Here is a 24,573-nt window from a genome sequence, read left to right on the forward strand (position 1 = left end):
TTTGATTGTGAGTCAGATTTTCCCGTACGTGCGTTTTGACCCCAAAATACTCGGGGTTTTTGACCGTGTGATTAAGGAGGGTCATGATTCGAATTCTGTCTACTTTGATCAAATGCACTCTGCAGTGAAGATAAGTTTAATTAAGGCTTAAGGGAAGGGCAATGATAAAAACATAAAGTTGAGATGGATATTTTGATAATTTAACACATTCTATTTTCTGACTTGATGGTTCGGAGTATTTGTCACACGATAAAAATTCAGAGGGTAATTATCGCGAATGGCCATCCGGTCTAATCCGATTTTGGTTGCCTACGGTACAAAACCAGATCCAAGTCGAATTTCGGGTTTTCAGTGCCAGCCCCAAGTTACATCGCGATGTCTATTTATGAGTCGGTCTGTGCGTGGGTTACATTTGTCGCATCCTCAGCGTGCATTAGCGAGTTAGCGAGTTGGGTTGGAGGAGCTCTGATCTGACGTCATGTCTTTAAGACTTGAGAGAGAGAGCAAGAGCGCTTTACCTTTCGCTTCGATGTAAAGGACCGTAACCCCAGCCCCCATTTTTGTTCTTTTATATGATGTTCCTGTCGGTTTCTCCACGCTCACTCCCTCGTCGCCATTGCCTTTCCTTCCTTAATCTAAACCACATTCTTCAAAAACTGTAAGTGTCTCTCCTACTTCCATTCTCTTTTTATTTGTTTTACTATCTGGGTACCTGTAGTTTTAGGGTTCTTCTGACTTCAAGCTTCAGTTCAAGGTTTAGGGCTTCAAAATGTAGTCTTTCGGAGCAAATTGCGATATTAGGAGATCAGGCATAATATAGGTTTGGGGACCTTTTAGCTATCTTTCTATTCAGGGGTTGGTTTTCTTAAAATAGGTTATAGGTAGGTTGATCGGGGGTTTATTGTATAGCATTGCTATGATTGCCAACTTTTCCACTGATGGGCTGTATAGATTTGGTTGTGCATTTCTTAATTCGTGAAGTAATACGTGTAGTTGGTGACCGTTGAACGAATGGAGACTTATTTTGATAGTCATAAATGGAAGTTTATTGATGAAGAAAATATGAAAAGAGCATAAGGAACACGTTGGAGGTTGAAAATGTAGTGATTTTTTCAGGATTTCTATTTGCATGTTTTTAGTGGGATTTTACTGCTTCGGTATGAGAGCCTTTGATGTTTTTCCACCCCTGCATTTCATGTTTTTATGGTTTTGGGTTCGGTTTTTTCTGAGATAACTTCTAATTCTTAGATTGTGAAAATTGTTGAGACTTTTTTTTTTGTCTCCCACAAAAGAAAACAAGGTACTGGATCATTTTGAGTAGGAATTTTCTTTGGGCACGGATTTTCTAGACTCCCTATACAGTAATGGAGTTTGGAATTGGGCAAGCTTGCAGCTCTTGTTTACCATTCCTCCTTTTTTCCTTATTCTTTTGATAAGCATGGGTGGTGATTGTTTAATATATGAGAAGTAATATAGGGAAAACCCTATATGCAAATGTTAATGATTTTGCATCAATGACACATGTACAGTCTATTCAATCTCCATGGATTCAAAAATTTTTTTTCCCCACCATGAGAAGGTTTCTGAAGTTTACTTGGTGTGATGGTAAAACCTCGGGCTGCAATGTGTGAGAAAATGGGTTCTAGTCTGAGGGCAGCCACTTTGTGTGAAAAAATGCCAAAGGTTAGGACTGCACCCAGTCTTCAAGATCTTATCTATATTAATAGTCTAATATGCTTAATTTTTTTCAATAACCTTAATTCTGGGCATCATCATGATCATCCACACCTTATCCCAACTATATGGGGTTGGCTACATGAATCCTGTTTCGCCAATCCATTCTATGTACTTTTAAAGCCATATTCATAGTTAAATTATTAGTGCTTAAATCATTTCTTACTACTCATACTCATGCCCTTTTTGGTTTACCCCTAGCTCTTCTAGCCCCTTCCACTTGTAACAAATCACTTCTTCTAATTGGAGCTATTGGTTGTCTCCTTTTCATTTGAGCAAATCATCTTAGTCTGCTCTCTCTCTCTCATTTTATCACCCATTGGAGCTACTCCTAAGTTTCTTTGGATGGCTTCATACTTGATCCTATTGTTTCTAGTTTTTCCACTCATCTATCTTAGCATTTGAATTTCTGCCACACTCATTTGTTGAACATGTTGTTTCTTGACTTCCCAACACTCTGTTGCATACAACATAGCTGGCCTTACAACTGTTTTATAGAATTTTCCTTTTAATCTAAGTGGTATTCTCGTATCACACAAAGGTCAGATGCACCCCTCCATTTTGCCTAACCTGCTCTACATCCTCATCAATCTCTCCTTTGTTTATGAATTATTGAACCAAGGTACTGGAAATGGTCACATTGAGTTATCTCTTGGTCTCCTCAATCTCTCCCTTGTTCTGGGCATCTCTTGCCGTAAAAAAACTTCTTATTTTGCTCTATCCAAATACTTAAGAGATCGCAAGTGGGACCAAATTTCACAATACATTAACTATTCTAAGAAAGTCTTTTGCTAATAATGCATAAGATATGTTGGCAGATAACCTATTTGTCAAAACAGTCTAATGAACTGCAGCTGTAGCATTATTTTCATGGAGGGGGCATTGGAGTAAGAAATTGTGAACCACCTCTTCTTGCATTTGGAAAAAAAGAGTCCTACCCCTACCTGTGGATGCCTTGGTTTCTTGATATAGGATAATCAATAGCGTGGATCTTATCCAACCATGCTATCTCATTTGGTGCCAGTCCAACTTGGGGTGTGCCTCCTGTATTACTTTATTCTCCTGCTGGTGATTATCTTTGTCTGCTGCAGCTGGTCCAATAATCTGTTTGTTTTCCGATGATATTACTTAGTATTCAAAACAATGTTTCTAAATTACTGCTTTTTCCACCACTTCATAGCTGATGGCCCCTACAGAAAATCTTTTGGTTTTCCTTTTTTCCTTTCTTAGCTTCTTTGATTTTCCCTGAGGGTTTGTCTTGATTTCTTGTTTATTTGCTGCTTATTTCATTATTCAGATTTTTATCTGTTAGACTTTTTTTTTTTATTTCAATTAGTTTCATTTCTTCAGGTAATATAATTTGGAAATCTACTTTTCATATGAACTAGTTTAATGCTAGTTTTTGCCTCCCATTCAGGCCAAAGCATTACAGTGAACTTGCTGGTTCCTGCATCTTGATATTACCATTTTCTAACAAAGAGTTATATTCTATACTGTGTTATTTACCTTACAATGGAACTTTAATTCCAATGCATGTGAGAGGTTCTATATTCATTATCTTTGATCAAGAAAAGGATTAGAATTCATTTTCCTCCATTCTCTGTTTGGCAAAGGAAGCTTCACACTGTATGTCTGTTTACATTGTACTAGTATTTTGTTCAATCTGTATTTGTGCATTTGTTGCAGTTAGACTTTTATTCTTTAAGTTGTATTATATCCAAAACGGTAGACCAAGCTTTGGCCTTTTTGATCCTCAACGTCTACCATACCCATCATTGATGTAAAGGAGGTCATTTATTTTTTTGATTGGTAACAATCAAATCTTTTTAATGAAATGTGAAGAAGTTCAAATATGTACAAGTATCTTTTACAGATAAGGAGTCTTATCTTGGCCCTTACAATTCTTTTTACTCTTCTTACAATTGTGCCCAAAACATATATTCCCTATCCACCCCTTGCTTTGCTAAAGCATCCACCAAGCTTTTAGGTTCTCCTGGAATCTATAAGACCTTCATCTCCATGTTTCTAGGTGGCCACTTGAACCTTTTTTCTTCATTCCTGTAGCACCACAAATTGGCCTCTCCCTTTTGCAGCCACCCAACTGCCAGCTTGGAGTCTCCTTAAATAATTGGCTTTCCAACATTCATCTCTTTTGCCTTTTGCATGCCTTCCATTGCAGCCATAACTTCAACCCTCAATGAATCTCCTACACCAATTGGACCTAGAAACACCACAACAATATTATCCTCTTTGTTTCTAAAGTTTCCCATGTGGATCATTATTTATCTTTTTGTCTTTCATTCTTGATAATATTGGAGTTGGTCCTAATAATGAAAGCCAGATTGAATCTACACTTGATGAATTTTAGTACATTAGAAGAACATATACATTTACATCAATTGTTTTGGGAGAAGTAACAACTAACTAATATAAACAAAAGGATATACAGGATGCATAGTTTTCAAGAGGCCAATGTTTGTGTTGATTAAACCCTAACAAATAAGAAAATAATAAAAAGAAATTAGTTTATAAACACAAAAAATGAATATTTTTGTAATTGTTTAATAATGTCTATTTTATAATTATAATCTCAAAAAAAGTAACAATTTAAAAGTATTTTATAAGACACAATACAAAACTGCTAGGCGACTGGGCGAGGCGAGCCTCCAAGGGCGCCTTGTTGCCTAGGCGTCGCCTTGACAACTATGACAAGATGATCCAAAAAAGATACATGATGAAAGGTTCAAATTATCAATATGATATGCCCTGTATCAGACGTATTGTATTTTTTCTTTAGGGGTCTGATACACCTGTTTACAGGTGTTTTTGAGAACCCTGTTTTATTGAATAATATTTATAAAATTGAAATTTGAAAAAAAAACTAAAAAAATAAAAGGTGCATGGTTTAAAGTACCAATACACCTTTGCCGATACACAAAGGTGTATCAATACTTTGAACTTTTATAGGATGAACCAAAAAATATATATTGTCAAAGTTCCATCCTCAAATAGTATAGTGATGGCTAGTTGGCTAGAGTTTTTGCTATATAGAATAAAACCTTTTTGACACCTCTCCTGTTTAAATCATTGGCCAACGTGTCTTGGACCCTAGAAGTTTAGCTTAAAGTTGAAGGAAGGAGAGATGGTTTGCAAATTGTTGGTCAAATACTTATTGCCAATGAATGTGTTGAGGTGAAGAGGAGGAGAAAGGAAAAGGGGTTGTTGCAAATTGGATCTTGAAAAGGCATATGACATGGTGGACTGGGATTTTTTACTAGAGGTTCTCAAGCGGAGAGGGTTTGGGGAGAGATGGTGCAATTGGGTAAAGGGATGTATTTCTTCATGTCATTTTTCAATATTGGTGAATGGTGTAGCTAGGGGTTTCTTTCCTGCAAAGAGGGGTATTAAGCAAGGAGATCCATTGTCCCCATTCCTCTTTACCCTAGTAGCTGATGTGTTGAGTGCCATGATTTCGAGGGCCGATGCTAACAATTTGATAAGAGGTTGGAGGATTGGTAGGGAGGAGGTGGTGGTCACACACTTACAATTTGCAGATGGCATCATCTTGTTTTGTGACGGGGAGGAAGGGGAATTACGGAACTTAAAGAGTCTAGTGCTTCAATTTGAAAGGAAGTCAAATCTTAAAGTGAACTAGGGAAAAAGTTGTGTGGCATGGCTCAATTTAGGGGGAGAGGAGGTGGATTCCCTAGCTAGGATTTTGGGGTGTGAAGTGGGGGGATGGCCTTTACAATATTTGGGGCTACCACTGGGAGGGAGGAACCCAATGGTTGATAGTTTTTGGTACCCTGTAATTGAAAGATTCTCCAAGAGGTTAGCAAATTGGAAGAGGAATTACATCTCTTTAGGGGGTAGGATAACCTTAATCAAGTCAACCTTAGCCAACCTGCCAGTTTATTTCCTGTTTACCTTTAGAGTATCAATGAAAGTAGCTAACTAGTTAGAGAAGATAATGAGGGATTTCTTGTGGGAACCAGGGGATACTAAGAAGGATCATGTAGTGAAGTGGGAGGTGGTTTCTAGGAGTAGGGATGATGGAGGCCTTGGGTTAGGAAATATAAGATTAAGAAACACGGCTTTGCTGGGGAAATGGATTTTTAGACTACCGATGGAACAAGACAAACTTTGGTTTAGAGTGATTGTTAGTATTCATGGATTGACAGATAACAGCTGGGATGCATGACTCGACCCTGGGGCTTCTCAATGTTCTCCTTGGAAAGCTATTTAAGGTATTTTGCTTCTTATGCTTCCTTATTTCAAATATGATGTCTACGCTGGAAATAAAGTCTTGTTTTGGGAAGATGTTTGGGTTGGTAAAAACTCCCTTAGAGATAGATTTCCTTCTATTTACTCCTTGTCTGAAAACAAAAGAAAAGTGATCTCTTCAGTGTTTGTTGATAACTACTGGGATTTGGGCTTGAGAAGAGGTCTAAGGGATTCTGAAATGGGGATGGTTGATGATTTGATCACTCAGTTAGGGGAAGTCTTTCTTGATCAATCCTGTTGAGATAACAAAATTTGGAAACCTTCTCCTTTTGGTTTTTTCAATTGCTCTTCTTTCTATAACATTTTGCTTCAGACCTCTAACCTTGTAGGGAACTTTCCTTCAAAGGAGGTTGGGGTAGCCCTGTACCCCTAAAATTTAGGCCTTCTGTTGGGAAGTGGTACTCCAAAAAATCAACACCTTGGATTTATTGCAGAAAAAGAGGCCAAATATGTGCCTCTCCCCCCATGTTTGTTGCCTTTGTTTGGGTTTTGGTGAGACAATTTCACATTTACTAATCTCATGTCCCTTTGTGTTCTTTATTTGGTCTTGGTTCTCTTCTCTCTTTGGCTGCAGGTGGACTCCCTCCTCAAGCATGGTGAACTTCTTTGATCCAGCTTTTTACAGGCAACCAACGATTTGTGAAAGGATTATGTGGAAAGTCACTAGAGCTGCTGTATTGTGGTCAGTATGGGAGGAAAGAAACAATAGGATCTTCAAAGGCAGTTGTAGATCCAAGGAAGAGGTTGTGGAAGGAATAACTACTAAGGTTATCCATCAATTGAAATCTTGTGATCTTTTTAAGGATTTCTCAATTGAAGACATTTATAGAAGTTGGGGTATTGTGGCATCTATTACTACTTCCAGAGCTATGATACAGGAAGTTTGGTCCCCACCAGCACAACAAATGGTGAAGTTGAACTTTGATGGAAGCTAATCTTCTTGGTGACTATGTTCTTGGACCAAAACTCACCTGATGTTAGGGTCTGGACCCCCTCCTCTAATGGATCGTTCTCTCGTGCTTCTTTTTTAACCTCTTAGTTAACTCCACCTCTTGGGGGGTGGCCTTCCCAATGAAAGAATCAAAGAAATTTGGTGTAAACCCATTCCACCTAAAATTCAAGCTCTGTACTAGGAAGTATTTCTTGGTAAGGTTAGCACCTATGATATGCTACAGAAAAGGAGGCCCAATTCTTGCCTATCTCCTTGTATGTGTGTCCTTTGTAAGGCTTGTGGAGAATTTATTTCTCACTTAATCTTATGTCCTCTAGTATTTTGTGTTTGGGAATATTTTTGTTCTCTATTTGGTTGCATATGGGTCCCCCCACAAGAAGTGGTAAGTTTATTCAACACCAATTTCCTAAGGTTCAAGGAAAAAAGAGGGAAGATCATGTGGAGGACAGTAAGAGCTGTCGTGGTGTGGACAATATGGGAAGGAAGAAATAATATAATCTTCAATGAAAAGAGCAGATCAAAGGATTAGTTGTTGGAAGCTATCCTAATCAGAGCTGCACACAGGGTAAAAACTTTGGAGACTTTCAGAATCTTTTCAATCAGCAATATTATGAGATCTTGGCCTGAAGTTGCACAAATTGGAAGCCACCCTGAAGAGTTAAGACCATAGTTGTCAAGGCGACACCTAGGCGACAAGGCGCACTTTGAGGCTCGCTTCGCCTAATTGCCAAGCAGTTTTCTACTTCTTACTATAAAATACTTTTTTTTTATTCATTATTTTTTGAGATTATAATTATAAAATGGACATTATTAAACTAAAATAATCATTTTGTGTGTTTATATACTAATTTCTTTTTATTATTTTCTTATGTATTAGGGTTTAATCAACACAAACATTGCTAAATGCTGTATTGAACCCTCAAAGACTTAAAAACCTGAACCAATAAGTAAGAACTTAAAATTTTATATAATCAACACATTTTCCTCTTCCATATATTCTTCTTCCACTTCTTCTTCTTCTTCTTCTTCTTCTACTACTACTACTACTACTACCAATACTTTTTATTTTCTTCTTTTCCTATAACAAAAATAAGGGTTGAGATAGAAACATGAGCTTGAATTTAAATTGACTCAAAAGCTCATATTTTGAGCTTGGATCAACTCAAGCTCGACGATGAGCCAAGGTTCATATAAAAGGAAAAAATTATACATATAAACGATTATATATAATATAAAAATGTTATATATAATATAAGCTCAACTAGGCTTTTGAGCTTCACAATCCAAGCTTCATTGGGCTTGAGCTTGGCTAGAAAACTCAGTTTAGACCGAGCCAAATTGAGCTTTTCATGAATCGAGCTTGAATAGCTTGTGAAAAGCTCGGTTCGTGTCCACCCTTGACGGAGAGGAGATGGCTATTGCACACCTTCAACTTGCTAGTGACAATTATTTTTTATGAAGGTGGGAATGATTCTAATGACAATTACGATAGGAACTTGAAGGAGTTAGTCTTGTTGTTTGCAAAGGCCTCAAATTTGACAATGAACCCAAGGAAGAGTGGAGTGGAAAGTATTAACTTACATGAAGATGGGATATTCAATTATGCAAATCTATTAGGGTGTGAAGTTAAAACTTGGCCATTGGAGTACCTTAGTTTCCCTAGCCTTTTATTGTAGCCAGTGATGGAAAGGTTTGCTAAGAAGTTGGCCTTGTGGGAAAAATTGTTACCACTTACTAATCTCCTAGCCTTTCGTTGTAGGTTTTTGGGAGAAGCTTTTTAGTCTTTTTGGGTGTAGGTGGACAATGCCGTTGCAGATTAGCAATCCATTTGAACTCACAACCTTTAGGTGGCCTAAGAGAAGCGGTAGAGCCTTGTAGAGGTGTGCTAGGGCTGCCTTGCTTTGGATTGTTTGGGAGAAAAGAAATACCAGAATCTTTGATGAGAAGGAAAGGGATGAGGTTAGTGTTTGGGAATTTTTAATTAATAGAGCCATCAACTGGGTGAAGGCTTTCGACCCTTTTTCTACTTTGTCCTTTGATGATTCATGGAGAAACTAGGAGTTGGTTGCCAAAAGCTCTAGTGTGAGAATTATGGAATGGAAACCTCTTGAAGGCGTCATCAAGCTCAATTTTGATGGTAGTGGTTTTGGCAATCCAGGGCCTTCTGGTATTGGGGAAGTGTCTAGAAATGCAGTGGGTCTAATTGTTGCTTTATATTCTGGTCCTATTGGAGTGGGGGATTCAGTTAATGCAGAAGTCCAAGAACTGAATTGTGAACAGCTGTTAATTGAAGGTGACTCCAAATTGGTAATTGAATGGTTGAAAGAACTAGAAACAGTAGCATGGTCTTATAGGGGGGTTTTGAGAAGTTCAAATAGCTAACCACAAATATGACAGTCAGTTTTCATTGGGAAAGGAGACAGGCAAATGGATTAGTAGTTTCTCTAGCCAAACGAGGGGTGCATAGGAATCAGCTTTGTTGGGCTAAATTGTAACTCTTTGTGTTGATCTGAGGCTGTATCTTGTGCCTCTTTGTGGGTAGCTTTCTTATGATTTATGATTTCTTATTATTAATAAAATCGTTCATTACTTATCATAAAAAAAGTTGGCCTTGTGGAAAAGAAACTATATCTCACTTGGGGGAAGGATAACTTTGACTAAATCCATAATGGCCAACTTACCCACCTATTTCCTCTCCACTTTTCACATACCAGTTAAGGTGGCAAAGAAGTTAGAAAAATACATGAGAGACTTTTTATGGGAACTGGGGGATAAAGAGAAAGATCACCTAGTAAAATAGGAAGTGGTGTGTAGGGCAAAGGAGTGGTGAGGTTTGGAAATAGGAAATCTGCTACTTAGAAATACTGCCTTGCTTGATAAATGGTCGTGGTGCTTGCCTCTAGAAAACTAAAGGCTCTAGAATAAGGTCATATGAGTACTCATGGTGCTTTAGACAACAAATGGGATGCTAAAGTGGCTCCTAATTTTACATCTTCCCTTTCAATTCAAGGCTTAGTGACATCTATTTATTAATTTCTCCACTAGATTCCTTTGAAGAGAGTTTAGAGATGTGCATTTGAGAAAAAAAGTGATTCATCAGTTGCCAACATACAAGAGTTAATGATAATATATGTGCCTTTTGGAATTGGGGGGTTGGCAGGGATGAGGAATATATATATATATATATATATATATATATATATATATATATATATATAAGAAATTGGGTCTTGAAAGGCTAATTATTGAAGGTGATTCCAAAACAGTTGTGGACTGGTTAAAGAAGGGGGAAGAACTTTCTTGGCACCTAAGGAATGACCTCATGAGGTTCAAATGGCTCTCTAGGGACTAGGGCTGCAAGTCGGGCTGGGTTAGGTTGGGTTGAGGTCAACCCTAATCCAACTCGACCTTCAACCCGACCTACCCAGCCCTAACCCTAACTAAATTCCTTCAACCCTAACCCAACCCAAAGTCAACTTCGGGCGGGTTGGGCTGGGCCCAACCCAACCTTCTTCCCATCCCTTAAAATCTCGTAGAACTTAATCTTAGATCTTAACTCAACTTTCATTACATATAGTAATCCTATGTTTTATTAATTTGTTTATTGATGTTTTTATTGGTTCTTTAAACACAAAATTCAGAAAAAAAAGTGTTTGAAATAACTATAGTTTGTTATGATGAATTATAATAGACCTTTTATGGGCAGCAAGCTATGGGTGGCAAACAACAGAGAGGGGATAAAGAATAAAATATTCAAAAACATAAAATATTATTATCAAGGTTTTAGTATTTCCAATTGGGTTTAAGTGAAGTGATTATCTTAAATGAAATAAATGATAGTATGTGGTGGTGGCTATACAAGTATACAACTATCATGCATCTAAACAAATCAATGTATGATATATATATATATATATATATATATATGACATATGTTTGTATATGATATGTACTATAGAGTCGGGTTGCTTGAGGGGTCAACCCTAACCCAACCCAAAGTAAAGTTGGGTTTATAAATTTCAACCCTAACCCTAACCTGAGCATCAACCTGATCCAACCCAACTCGACTTTTTTGGGTTGGGTTTGGGCTAACCCGGCCCAAGTTGCAGCCTTACTAGGGACATGTCTATTCAAGTTAACTGGGTTAGAAGATCTGCCAACAGTTTGGCGGATGGTTTAGCTAAACAAGGGGTACAAAGACAGTCTATGTTTTGGGCTCAGTTGTAATATTTGGGGAGTTTTGACACTTGGTGTCTATTTGTATCCTTCACAACTTCTTGTTGTGTTACCTTAATTTGCTTAATGAAATCTTTTTTCTGAGTTATTGATAAAAAAAACATACAAGAGCCAATGAGAAATAAGTTCACTTTTTTAGTGCTGCAAAGAATGCTACTTTACCTTCAAACATTTGATTATTTCTGAACATGCGTTATCAGCTTTTACATCTTCCCTTTCAATCCAAGGTTTACTGACATCTATTTACTAATTTCTATGTTCTAGCATATCCATAACATCACCAATTCCAAATCAAACAAACTGAGGGAAAAAAAATCTAAAATTCTTCTGGTGTTTTGACAGTGTGGCAGTAAGTCCATGTCTTTCAAGCACATGGTACATGCTTGGGGAAGATGAGCAGAGCTGTAGGTTGCTTCTCTCTTTTTGAGCAAATGAACACGAGTGTTTTTCCTGTGTTTTGCTGGTCCCAAACAGAGAAGAATATTCTGTGAGGAGCAAAGGGGATGTGTTATCAACATGTTGACTAGTCAGTTGAGGATTTGATTGACTGCATAACTAACTAGTTGATCAATACTCATGATGCGGTCACCTAGGACAACTAGTCATTGACTAGGTTGACTAGTTATTGGTGATTTTCCAACCTAGTCAACCACAAAGGCATTTTAAAGTTTTTATTTGTTTATTTGTGTATCTAATCGTTTCAAATGATATGAAATATGTTTGCACTTTGTTATATTCATGCTGTTGCTTTAAATATTTGTGATGGAATATGATTAAATGATGGTATATAAAATATAAAAAAAATCATAATCATAAAATAAAAATAGTCAGTGGAGGAGTTCTTTTAAGTTTTCTTCCAGTCAGTGGTACCACAAACATAGGGCACATCTTATGGTCAAGGTTGCACTTTTCTTTTGAAAACAAAGGCTGTGATCCCCTATTCTAGCCTATTCAACTTAACTTTTTCTTTATTTGCAAAATGAAGACTATAAACTAAATGTTCAATATCATTCTTTTCTTGTATAGTTGTAGGTTTATATTAAGTTATTTCTCAGATTGCATCAATATCTTTTTTTTTTTTATAATTCATCAATATCTTAAATTTTAGAACATATCTTTTTCTTGTTGACTAGTCAGCACCTAGGCACTAATTCTAACTATTGATCGCATTGATTAGAGAGACCAAAACAACTAGTCATTGTTTTACCACATTGATAACACTGCAAGGGGTTGTAAAATCCTTGAAACTGTAAATACCTGGGAAGCTGGGGTAGAAACAGTAACTTCAGAAAATGGATAACTCAGATTTACATCATAAAACCGTCTTTATGCCCTTTGCTTTTTCTTTCTTCATGGGTATGCTAAATGCAAAATTTGGACAAAGATAAGTGCAAAATGGTAACTGTAGTAGTGTTTCATGTATTACTTAACTTTTTAAAATTTTCTTTTAAGACCTCAATCATAATTGTAAAAGTATGCTAGCTAAAATAGTAACTATATAATTATTAATTATTGAAGTGTGATTAACCATTTCCTTTATCTCTAGGGCTCATCTACCATGGCTGATACACAATCAGTTGCCACACTCATAGACTGTGCAACCTCAAAGATACAACAGCTTCAACAAGCTTTTGCTGAGCTTGAAAGCCACCATGCTATAACCCTGAACCTGAAATGGAAAGAACTTGAAGAACACTTTCATGGGCTTGAAAGGTCCTTGAAACAACGGTTCAATGAATTGGAGGACCAGGAGAAGAAATATGAGACCAAGGTATCAGAGGCTAGAGAGATTCTGGAGAAGCGTGAAGCTGCAGTTGTGGCCAAGGAACAAGCCTCATTAGAGAAACTCCAAGAAAAGAGAGATGCTGCTCTCTCTGCTATAGGAATTGCTGTTGAGAAGTGCAAGAATGAATTGTCTTCAGAACCTGCTGTTTTTAACAATAAGGAAAGTGGTGGGGCTGAAGAAATTGTGGAAGAGAAACCACCCAATGCCAAAGATAGTTCCATTTCAGAAAATGTGCAAAACCCTTCTATTGATGGAAATATGGAAGTCAAGCCTCCTTCCCAGTTAACTAAACTCTGTGAAGAAATGGATTCAAAAGGACTCCACAAATTCATCTCAGACAATCGTAAGAACCTAGCTGCCATTCGGGAAGAGATTCCTGTTGCACTGAAAGCTGCAACAAACCCAGCACACTTAGTTTTGGCCTCTCTGGAGGATTTCTATCCCATGGAAGTGTCAGCAGTTGCAAAGAGGGATGCAAACCTCTTGGGTCTCCGAAGAACCTGTATCATGTTGATGGAGTGTCTGAGCCAAATGTTAGCAGAAGATCCCAGTGCAGTTTCTGATGTAATTTCTGAACATGTTAAGGATAAAGCAAAGGTGATTGCCAAAGAGTGGAAGCCAAAGTTGGATGATCTTGATGTTGATGCTAGCAGTGGCAACTCCTTGGAGGCTCATGCATTCCTACAACTTCTGGCCACTTTTGGCATTTCATCGGGCTTCAATCAGGAAGAAATAACCAAGCTAATACCAACTGTTTCACGTCGTCGCCAAACAGCTGATCTGTGTCGCTCTCTTGGATTGACAGAAAAAATGCCAGGTTCGCCTTCTCTTATATCTGAAACCTTTTTATCCATGTTGGTGGGTATGCACATTTAATAGATTTTATTTCTTTTTTTTTTGGTATTTTTAATTTTCATCAGTCTCCACATCTTTAACAGTTTTATATATTCCCCCTATGTTTTTTAGGTTTTGCATTAATCAACCTCTTGCCTCTTCTGTCAAAAGCAACTTGAAACCGTTAGTTTAAATCATCTATAGCTGACTCTTCCTCTAGGAAACAAAAATTCTCATTGGTTTGATGGCAGCAGTGTGTGTAATCCTGGTCCCTCACACATTTGTAATTGGGGGGGTAACTCTGTAATGGGTTTGATTTTTTCTCACTTCTTGTTGTATTCTGTTTCCTTTTATTCTTAATAAATTTCTGATTTCTGTGTTTCTGATAAAAATCATGAAATAAGAAATTCATAAAGGTATAAATTATATTTGTTTTAATTTAGAAATCTGTGCCTTCATGTTTTTTCAATTCAAAATCCAAATGTTTCTGTTGCCTCATAATTTGAAATAATTATTTTAGGTTGCCTTTAATGGTAGGAGCATGGATGCTGCCAATCTGTAAAACATGGGGGGAATATACAGAATTGCCTTAACATGTGGGTGCAGATGCAATGCCCTTTTTTTTTGAGGGGGGGGGATGAATTAAACAAATCCTGTTGTAGCTTTGCTCAAATAATATACTAAACTTCATCAAATTATATATATATATATATATATATATGGTTCTGATCCTTTTGGATCTGTGAATTGGATACAAAAATCTTAGTCAATTTGTCTCTTTCATGTACACTTTACATTGGTGTTATCAGTGCTCAATGTTTATCACTGTGTAGGCAAGGTACCATCCAGCTGGTTGGTAAGGTCTCCTGCTGGTCGTAGTGGAGACTTGGGATCGAATCCCGCCTGTACCTGGGTTGGGGGATGGGCTACTCCGTTGTGTAGCCCTTCAAAAGATATCAAAAAATTTCATCACTATGTAGTGTGCTCCTTAGTCAATGTTTGAGGTTGTGGGGCTTGAGTTGCATTTTCTTTTAGTTCATTACTAGTATCTCATTGATTTGTTGCTTTTGCAAGAAGAAACAGAAAAGAAAAGAAAAAGAAAGAAGATGACCAGCCCTTTTCTGCCGCTCAACTTTAATAGTTCCATTTACATATTCTCAACCTTCTGTTCCTATATTTTCAGGTGTCATTGAAGTACTCATGAACAACAGTAGGTATATTGATGCTGTTAACTTGGCTTATGCATTTGACCTTACTGAACAATTTTCACCTGTGCACTTACTGAAAAGCTACTTAAAGGAGGCAAGAAAAGCTTCTTCACCAGTCAAACCTGGAAACACATCTCCAACTGCCCAGGTGTGATTTTCGTATTTCAAGATCTTATGATTAATGTTTAATTTTTTCCCTTCTCAAAGTGGTGACAAGGCACATGCATTAAACATACTTCTTTACTCATTTAACCTAGCCATCTTTTCTGTGGCAAAACATTAACTTGGTCTGAATGTCTCAACTATCAGTTTAGAAATACTTTTTTGATCATTAATGAAAAATATATTAAGAGATCAAACAATACAAGGAATACGAAGAGAATAAGCAAGACATCCCAAAACATCTGATCCGATTATTGATCAAACGCAAGTTCTAACATCCAAATCCGAGTTAATCAGATTTAAAGTTGAGTCAGGTATCGGACTTTGAAAGTCCATTGACAACCCTAATGGGGTTTGCTATGAGCCAAGTCAACCTCTAGAACATGGTTGCCATGGTAGAACACAAGTTTCTTTCCTGGACTGCATTTGAAGCTAGCATGGGTTGCTCACAAGGATTTGGAAGTTTAGGGTGATGGTCTGACTCTATCTTAAGGATTGGGAATGACACACATGGCACTATACTATCTGTTGTGGCTGAGACAAGTTGAGTCTTGGGGTCGTTGGGCTTGAGGACCGTGAAGATCACCGTGATGTAGAGAATGAAGATGGAGAGTGCGGGGAGGATCGCCTCCATTGTTGCTACATGACACCAACATTTATTCAGGAGGATCACCAAATTGGACATGTCAAATATTGACCTCAGATTGAGGAGTGTAGAGGAGATTAGAATTAGGGCTGTTTTCTTTTATAGTTAGTCACTGCATGAAATCATTTGATAGAGTATTGACATGGATATTGCATTTGGAGAGACAGAGTTTGGAGCATCAAACTATTGTCGGAAAAGGGTTGCAAATGAATTTATTATTTCCAAAACTCTCAAGAAGCAAAGATTTATCATATTTTTGATGGATCTATGTTTGCATCTGATTTGTTTATTTGATTTCTCAGGTATTGCTTTTGGTGGGACAACTTGAGAAGAAAGGAAATAGTAAGTTAATTGAAGGATAGGCTTGGTAAATGGAAGGTACTTTTCTGACTAAGCAGACATAAAAAGGTAGTATAGTCATTTTAATCTGTCTGTCTATTCAAACTAATGAAGGGGTCTCTTTGGATCATTATCCGAAATGTAAAGGGAGGTTTTGTGGAGGTTAAAACTATTGTCAAAACTACAGGGGAGGTTTTAAGTATTTTACCCTTAATGAAATGATGGAAACAAAGAAAAGTTTCAGAAGAATGGAGAAAGAGCATCTTGGTGCCTACATTTGAAGACGAAGGGGAGGTTAAAGCCGTTGTCAAAAGCTACAGGGGAGGTTTAAGTATTTTACCCTTAATAAAATGTTGAAAACAAAGAAGATTCCAGAACCATAAGAATGGAGAAAGAGCAAATGGTGCCTATGCCTGAAGGCAAAGGCAATATGCGATACAAAGTTGCAACAGTTATTGTGGGGTTAAACATATGAGCCTCATTATAATACTTTAGGAGAGAGAGATTGAGCAAAGGTTATGACATGAAACAAGTATCTCAAAAAAGCAAATTGGTTTTATGTTAGGTAGATCAACCATGGACGCTATCTTTTTTTAAGATGATTGATAGAAAAGGTTAGGGAGAGGAAGAGAGATATTCACTTAGTATTTATTAATTTGAAGAAAGCATACGATAGATTCATAAAAGAAGTATAGGATAGAATCCTTTGAAAGATAGTTATGGTGGGGTTTGGAAAAAAATGAGTACCAAATAGGTATTTGAACTTACCAATAAAAAATTTATGTGGACCTAATTAAAGACATATGTGAGGGTGGAAAAATCAATATTAGAACACTTGTGGGAGAGACATCGGAGTTTCAAGTTGCAATGGGGCTTCAGCATGAATCTTATTCTACCATTCTACTCTGTTCAATACCATATCCATTATCACATTATGGGCTGTCAAATTGTTTCACTGCCTGCAAACATGCCCTTTTGGCCTTCCCTCAACTCTTCTAGACCCTTTGAGTCGCAAGAGATTCTAGATGCACCCCTGCATTTTTGCCCATGCTGCTTTAATTCTATGAGCAACATCCTCATTAATCTCTCCCTTGTTGTGGCTATCAATATTGTGCAAGTAATCATAATCTCTTCTGATGCCTTTGCACCTCTTTTAACTTTCCCACAACAGCATCCAGAAAAAAAGGTTCCCCAACTCCTTTGCTTTTCTGAAGCCAGGAATGCCCCCAAGATAGTAAACGAGTTCATCATCACTGTCCACTAGATTAGGAGCAGAATAGTCCTTGGAGATCTGTTCATCTTCACTAGTCTCCACATCTGGGGATCTTTTATCAAACCATACTACGAGTCTGCCAAATTATCTGACAATATAGGGAAGTGTTGCTCCAACTCTTGAAATAAATTGCATGCACCCTCATCTCCAACTTGAAACAACCGAGTTCATCACCACTCTTGCAAGCTTAGTTTCACTTAGGTCCAACATTCAATGAGAACCCACTTTCTTTAACTCAGAAGATTATTCTTCTCTTTGGGTTGAGAGGAACTTTTTTTTTTTTTTTGATAAATTGGGTTGAGAGGAACATTGGGAGGGCTTAAATAGAGCTTTATCTGGACCTATGTTAGATTGCCCAATTATGTTGCATCAAGAGAAACTCAACCTATGTCCTTCTATTTAATTTGAAAACATGTTGTTAAATTGTCCTTTTAATAATAATGTTAGATTGGTAGGGAGAAGGGGACATGGAGGCAAGATGGCAAGGATATAGATTTTTTTAAGGCGCTACAATTCCTAAAAGCTAAAATTAGAATTTGGAATAAAAATGATTCTTGGAAGAGTGGAGAAAATAATAATGAAATTGTAGAGTTGAATAATAAGGAAGCTCAAGGACAAATGTTTGAAGAGGAAAGGAATCAAACTAAAGGAAGAGCTGGAAACACTCCTATGAGGGGAAGAGATGAGCAAGAGGCAAAAGTGGGGGATGCGGTTAGTGCAGAAATATGCAAGCTGCTATACAGGGTGCACAAATGCTAAAAGGTTGAACTTTGGGAGATTGATCATTGACGGTGACTCTAAAGTGGTAACTGGGTGGCTAAAAGAACCAGAGACAGCAGCTTGGTCTTTTAGGGGGAGAGATAAGGAGATTTAAGTGGCTTACTTCCAATCTCACTGTGAGAGTTCAGTGGGAAAGGAGTTCGGCAAAAGGGTTGGCAGACTTAGTAGCTAAGCAAGGGGTGAACAGGGATCACTTGTTCTGGGCTCAATTGTAATTGTAATTTTATTTTGATTTTCTGTGCTTTGGAAGGCAGCAACTCGTGCCTTCTGGGAGGACTCTGGATTGTATCCACTTGTCAGTTTACTTTATTTTCATTCTAATAAAATTATTCATGATTCATCAAAAAAAAAAAAAAAAGAAACGGGATGGTAACAGAAAGTTCTTTCAATACCTGGTAAACATGAGAAGGAAAAGAGCACAGTATCTAGACTAGTGATAGATGAGTAGGTTTTTACATAAGATGAGGAAACCTTGGTGGGTCACTTCAATTCTATCTTGCACATACTTCGAGGTAGAATGCTTGTTATTGGAAAGGCAAGTTATATACATACATACATACATACATAGTGGAGGTGTTCAATGAATTTCATGGGAGAGGAATTGTAAAATCATTATAAAGTCCTATCTTTGATTCTCAAGAAGCCCAATTTAAGTTTCTATTTTCTTCAAATGAAGTAGGGTAAGGAATAGGCAAAATTACCCAATTTCCTTCTTTCTTTCTGTTTTCTCCCTCTCACTTTGTTTTTCTTAAGGATTACTTTAATCACTACTAAAACATTGTAAATATGGCACTTATCAAGTTCATAAGTTATCAAGGTGCCTGCCTAGGCTTGCCAACAAGGCAGTGAATCAACTTCTCTTTACTTTTAGTGGTGTACACCCTATTATATGGCTCTATATGTGTCCTATCTATTTTTTGTCTTTCTGGTGTTATTTGTTACATGTGAGAAGTACAATTAGTACATAATTAGAAAAGAAAGGTATTTATTTTTTCTATTAACTTTCTTGCTCTTGGCTAGGCTCCATTTCTTTTGCTCTCTCTCTCATCACAACAACCTATAAAGCAGAGGCGTTGCTCCTTACTTTTCTTTTCATTTTCTGTGCTGCTGCTTTTCTATGTTTTTTCTTTAATGCTGAATTATTGCTGTTTAAAATTATTGTTTAATTTGTTAGGATATTGGTTATTCTCCATAGGCTCATTTTTTTAATTGTATTTTCAATAAAGTGAAAATAAATATCAACATGGAAATGGAAAGTATTCTGCATACTATAGGGCCTTTTTTTTATCAATAACCACAGATTTCATTAAAAATGGAATAAAGTTACAAAGAAAGGGAGCTAAAAATTCTTAGCTCCCAAAGGTATGGGAATACTATAGGGCCTTATTTGTCAAAATGCATCACGTAGGCAGTTGTTACTTAATCGTCCAGGCATAATCACCATCATAATTTATAATTAATTCTTAGCTACTTATTTCTTACTTGATTTCCTATTAAAATTGTTTCAGAATGAGGTGAATGAACGAGAGCTGGTTGCCCTCAAGGCCGTGATCAAGTGCATTGAAGACCACAAGCTTGAGGAGCAGTATCCAATGGACCCTCTTCAGAAAAGGGTAGTCCAGCTTGAGAAGGCAAAGGCTGACAAGAAGAGGGTGGCTGAAGCTGCAAAGCCTCAATCCAAAAGGCCCCGTGCTAATGGTGGGGGATATGGTCCCCGGATCACTAACATCCCTGATAAGAGCTTCTATACCAGAGCAGCTGATAGGTACCCACCTTACATGTATGAAAGGCCATATCTCTACCCTGGCCACACTGACAACCATGGTTCTTCACTCCTGGGTTCTGCCTATAGCCTCTCTCCTAGCCATGGAAACTACTTTGGGAATGGGTATCAGTACCAAGCCCCATATCTACATTAGTGAAGGTAAGAGTTGGTCCTCTATTTTAACTGGTAGTCTTAACCTTTTGGAGCTCTCTTAGTGTCGCTATGTATGAACAAACTCAAAGAAAATGAAAAAGGAAACAAGTTTTTTTTTTTTTCTTTGTATCTGAGTGTATAATCAGATCATTCTCCTAACATATGCAGTCCAGTTCTGATATTTACTTATACCGTGTTGTCTTTTTCGTTAAGTACTATGAAATTTGTACATCAAGTTCCATTTTCTATGATTTTATTGTCCAGTAATCACAAAAGAAAGAAAATTAACTTATTGAAGATTTGATGGTTTCGTTGGGTTAGTTCTATTTTGTCATATTGCGTAGGGCTGCAAATGGGAATTCAAATTTGACCTATCCGGTTCCAGCTAAAGGCCCATGGATGATGCAAATCATACTAAGTGTGCTAGTGGGGGCATCAAAAGAAAGATCTATCGTTTCAACATCCTCGTGGCATAAAGGATGTTGGATCAATATGAGCTGAACGTTTAGCCAACTCAGCACAAACCGGCAAGGCTTCTATTTCAAAACCTCCATAGAAACATTTGGTGCGAGGAATGAGTTATTTCATCTTCCATAAGTTCTTCCAAGTAAGATTTACACAAACTCAACTGGCATGCGATGGGTCAGATTCGTTTTGGTGTATAACTTGCATGGCAAGCGGAGTTTTCGAACTGTCGTTGACCTGGATGGTTGGACTGTTCATTCCGGAAACTGTCTGTTTCATCCGATCCTAGGTCAAATCCATTGACTTGGTCAGAGAATCGCTGACCCAGATGGTTGAACCATCAACCTGGACAGCGGTTCACAGGTACAGCAGAGAGAGAAAAACGATCTCAGATACAGCAGAGAGGAAGAGAACCCCCTCCCTCCTCTTTTTTTTTTTCTTTTCTCTCTTCCGTTCATTTCTTTCGTTCTTTTTTTCCTTTTTTCCTTTTTTCTTTCTTAACTGATTACTACAGCCTCTATTTTCTCATAAAAAAATTAAGTCTAAAAGACTAAGTACCAACATTTGCCCTAATAATCTACACCATCTGAACTGTTCGACTTAGATGGTCAAACCACTAACTGTAACTGGTGGCTACTGCGATTCCATTTCTGGGTCGTTTTTAAAACCTTAATTGCAAGTGTAACGACTAATGACCATAGGGAGTAAGTCATCTTCACAGTCCACACCACTCAGTCTTTTACAAATTGATCTGTTCTCGGGAGCCGAAGTTGTGTCTAGCGTGAATGACATGTTCTGGAAAATGGGGCTGCAAAAAGGAGAGATTTCAACAGTTGGATTGTCTATCGATGAGTATAGATACCTTATTGCATGGTAAAGACCAGTGGTTTATCCAAGAGAATCCCAGCCACCTAAGGCTCCATCATCGAAAATGTCAACCTTCCAACCCCATTAGAAATCAACCATTTACACCTCTTCAAGAGGTCATCCTAGCAAGTTAAGAGACTTGACCAAATGGGGGAGTCGGTTGGTCTATTCTTTTGACGCCAGTAAGTGGAATCTCTCAAATATTTAGTCTTCAAAACCTTCACCCAGAGAGCCATTTTCGTCAAGAGCGCTTTGTTCACCAAGTTAGGATCTTGAAACTAAGTCCCCCTATCTCCAATGGGCTTATAAAAGACCTCAAAGCCTTCAGATAAATTGATTTAAGGCTATGAGATCAGTTCAATCCAATAGAAGAGTGAACACAAAGGATGCCATGTGACAGAGTGGGAGTGAGCTGAGTGTGGACTTAATGAGTGTAGCTTTTCCTGCATGTGAGATTACACTAGATTTCCACCCCTTCAATTTTGACGTTACTCTGTCAATAATGAAATTCTAATTTCTATGAAGAGCACCTCCTATTAGCACCCAGTAATGGAACACCGAACACCCAAGTAGACATTATTCTTCTGCATTTCCTTACACATCCAGGCTATTCAGAATGATCTCTTTCAATTTGGGGGCAGTGTTCTTGCTGAAGTAAACAAATGATTTATCATAGTTAACTAGTTGGTTGGATCATTCATAGAACTTGTCCAAAATGGCTTTCATCTTTCGCACCTCCAGTATGGTAGCTTCACCCAAGATGAGTAAATCATCTGTGATGATGCGCAATCCGGTCGGTCCTAGCTGCCGGTTACCTTGCCTCTAACGAAGTTGGAGGTGCCTGAAACAAGGAAGAAAATGGAGACTTCCGGGGAGGAACCCAGTTGGAACACTCCGAAGCTCAAGTCAGTGCTCTAGAGAAGGCAAGGGGAAATGAGAGACTGAAAACCAGAAAGCACAAGAATCACATACCTCCTTCTTTGGGAGATGGGGGCCTTTTATAATCGCCCTGTACACTCACTCCCATACCTCTGCCAGATCGGGTGTCATCATTTCTGTCAGACGCCAGTTCGGGTGTCATAGCCTCTGCCAGTTGCCAGTTCGGGTGTCATAACCACCACTGTCCTTGTCAGGGCCGTCTCTGCTACGTCTGAGATGGCGGTGGCAGGTGGCCGTTGGGGGGCGGCTGTCATGTGTCGGACCTCTAATCAGTCAGGCGCGCCGCCTCCGTGTACGGGCTTCCTGGGCGTCAGGTACGGTTGTACAGCCAGGCGACTTGGAGCCGAAGTGGTGTGCGAGGTGAAGTCTTGAGTTCGGATAGAAGTGTGGCCTGAACTGCCCCAGGGTGGGTCAGCTCGGGTTTTTGCCCTTTGCGCTCCTTGTAAGGCTCAGGACCTCCAAGGGAGAGCTCGGGTTCTTCCTTGGAGAGTTCGGGTCACTGGTTCCTTTCTTGGGGAGCTTGGGACTCCCTTTCTCGGAGCTCGGGTTTGGGCCCGCTGCCATGCCGAGCTGGTGCTTCTGCAAGGTCACTCTCGGTTGCTTCCACGTGTCGCGTGGCCAAGGGGTCGGGCCAAATCTTCCTCCATCAATTGCCCCCCACTCCCCGTGCCCGGGGTCCTGAACCGGCGTGGGGAGTTCATGGGATGACGGGTGGATTTGCCTCATGACGCTTTGGCCTTGGTTTGGAGCTTCTTCGGTCTGACCTTCTTGTGTTTTCGGCCCAATCAGGACCGGCTTGGTTCGACCAGGGGTCAATACCGGGTTGCGTGTAGCTTACGCGTGGATGCCAAACGATTTCAAAATTTTGAACGTCAAAAATGCACGCCAAAACTGACTTCTCCTCGGGGGATGCGCAATCGGTTTCGCGGGGAGCCGTTGGATGGTTTTGATCTTGGTCGTTGATGCGCGAGTACAGTGGCTATAAATAGTGGGGGGGTCCCTGGTCACTTTTCTTCACCATTCTCCAGCATTCGTTTTTTGAGGTCGCGTCCAAGGCTGTCAGCTCGCGTCATCTTTCATAGTCCAGTAGCTTTTCCTGGTGAGTCCTCAGCCTTCTCTTTGTTTCGATGTCTAGCTCAGGTAGTTTAGATAGTCTCCTAGGGGGTCCGATGCTGGTTCTACGAGCCGAGTTGCTGCCCCGACAGCCTTAGCGAATCCGAGGCGGGGCCCAAGGTAGAGCTCGAGGAAGAGCTCGTAGGCCGAATCACCTTGGGTAGTTTGGCATCCACCTCCCGTCGAGGTCGGGTGCCGGATAAGTTCGGACCTTCCACTATGACGCCCGAGAGGCTTTGGTCCCTTATCGCCTAGTACAACCTGCCCGGGGAGTATACTTATATTTTACCCTCGGGCGACTTTCCTTGGGAGCACGGTCCAAACGAGATCGTGATATTCCAGAGCAGCTTGTTGCCGGGATGTGCCTTCCCTTCCATCCCCTTATCGTCGAGGTCATGAACCACTTCGGCATCACTGTGGGTCAGCTTCACCCAAACTTCATCCGCAACCTTGTCGGGACCATCTCCCTTTGCTGTGAACACTGCCTTCCCTTGGACCTGGAAATTTTTTCCGCTATTCTCATGCTTAAGAAACAAGCGGGTCCCTTGCCTGGGCGTAGGAGGGCGTACTACTTGTCACCTCGTCCGAGCTTCAAGCTCTTACACGATCTCCCAAATAAGGTCCTGGCATGGAAGCGGGACTACTTCGTGGTTCGGAGTGCTACGGGGTGGCCGTTTCCTTCTAAGTGGGGGTTGGCCGTTCTTGACCCCAGTGTCGCATTAGACGAAGATACGATGAAGGGCCTCCAGAATTGGGCCCGACTTGACGGAGGACAAGCTTATTTAGGCCAGTCTGAATTCAGGCAGGTTTCTTGCTCAGACGGAGATACTTTTGCTTTTGTTTCTATTCTCGTCTTTTGATGTCGAGCTCCTTCTTGCAGGTGTTATGGAGGCAGAGAAGATTCGAGGTGCGAGTCAGTTCAATGGTATGAAAAGGAGGAAACGACAAGCTAAGCGGGTCCGCGCCGATCCTTCCCGGGTTGCGGAGCCCGAGGCACCGAGAATGGAGCCTTCTGGGGAGCCCGAGGTGCCCCCTCC

At 39.3% G+C, this 24,573-nt stretch overlaps 1 protein-coding gene across 7 annotated transcripts; it reads left to right on the plus strand.

Annotated features, from left to right (window-relative positions):
• The first annotated feature begins 438 nt into the window (after positions 1-438).
• LOC104612171 (FRIGIDA-like protein 3) lies at positions 439-20,400 on the plus strand. 7 transcript variants are annotated; one of them, XM_010279491.3, is made up of 5 exons: positions 439-658; positions 11,549-11,610; positions 12,753-13,809; positions 15,010-15,182; positions 19,743-20,400. In XM_010279491.3, exons 2-5 carry the CDS (start codon positions 11,599-11,601, stop codon positions 20,151-20,153), a joined length of 1,653 nt encoding a protein of 550 aa, XP_010277793.1. In that variant the 5' UTR covers positions 439-658; positions 11,549-11,598; the 3' UTR covers positions 20,154-20,400. The 7 variants fall into 7 exon arrangements, with proteins under 7 accessions (XP_010277793.1, XP_088750382.1, XP_010277794.1 ...); XM_088894256.1 differs by having other exon boundaries at positions 440-658; positions 11,549-11,834; XM_088894257.1 differs by lacking the exon at positions 439-658 and adding an exon at positions 659-820 and having other exon boundaries at positions 11,549-11,834.
• Positions 20,401-24,573: the final 4,173 nt, after the last annotated feature.

The sequence above is a fragment of the Nelumbo nucifera genome, chromosome 1 (assembly GCF_055504915.1).
Source record: "Nelumbo nucifera cultivar China Antique chromosome 1, China Antique-T2T, whole genome shotgun sequence".
NCBI lineage: Eukaryota > Viridiplantae > Streptophyta > Magnoliopsida > Proteales > Nelumbonaceae > Nelumbo > Nelumbo nucifera.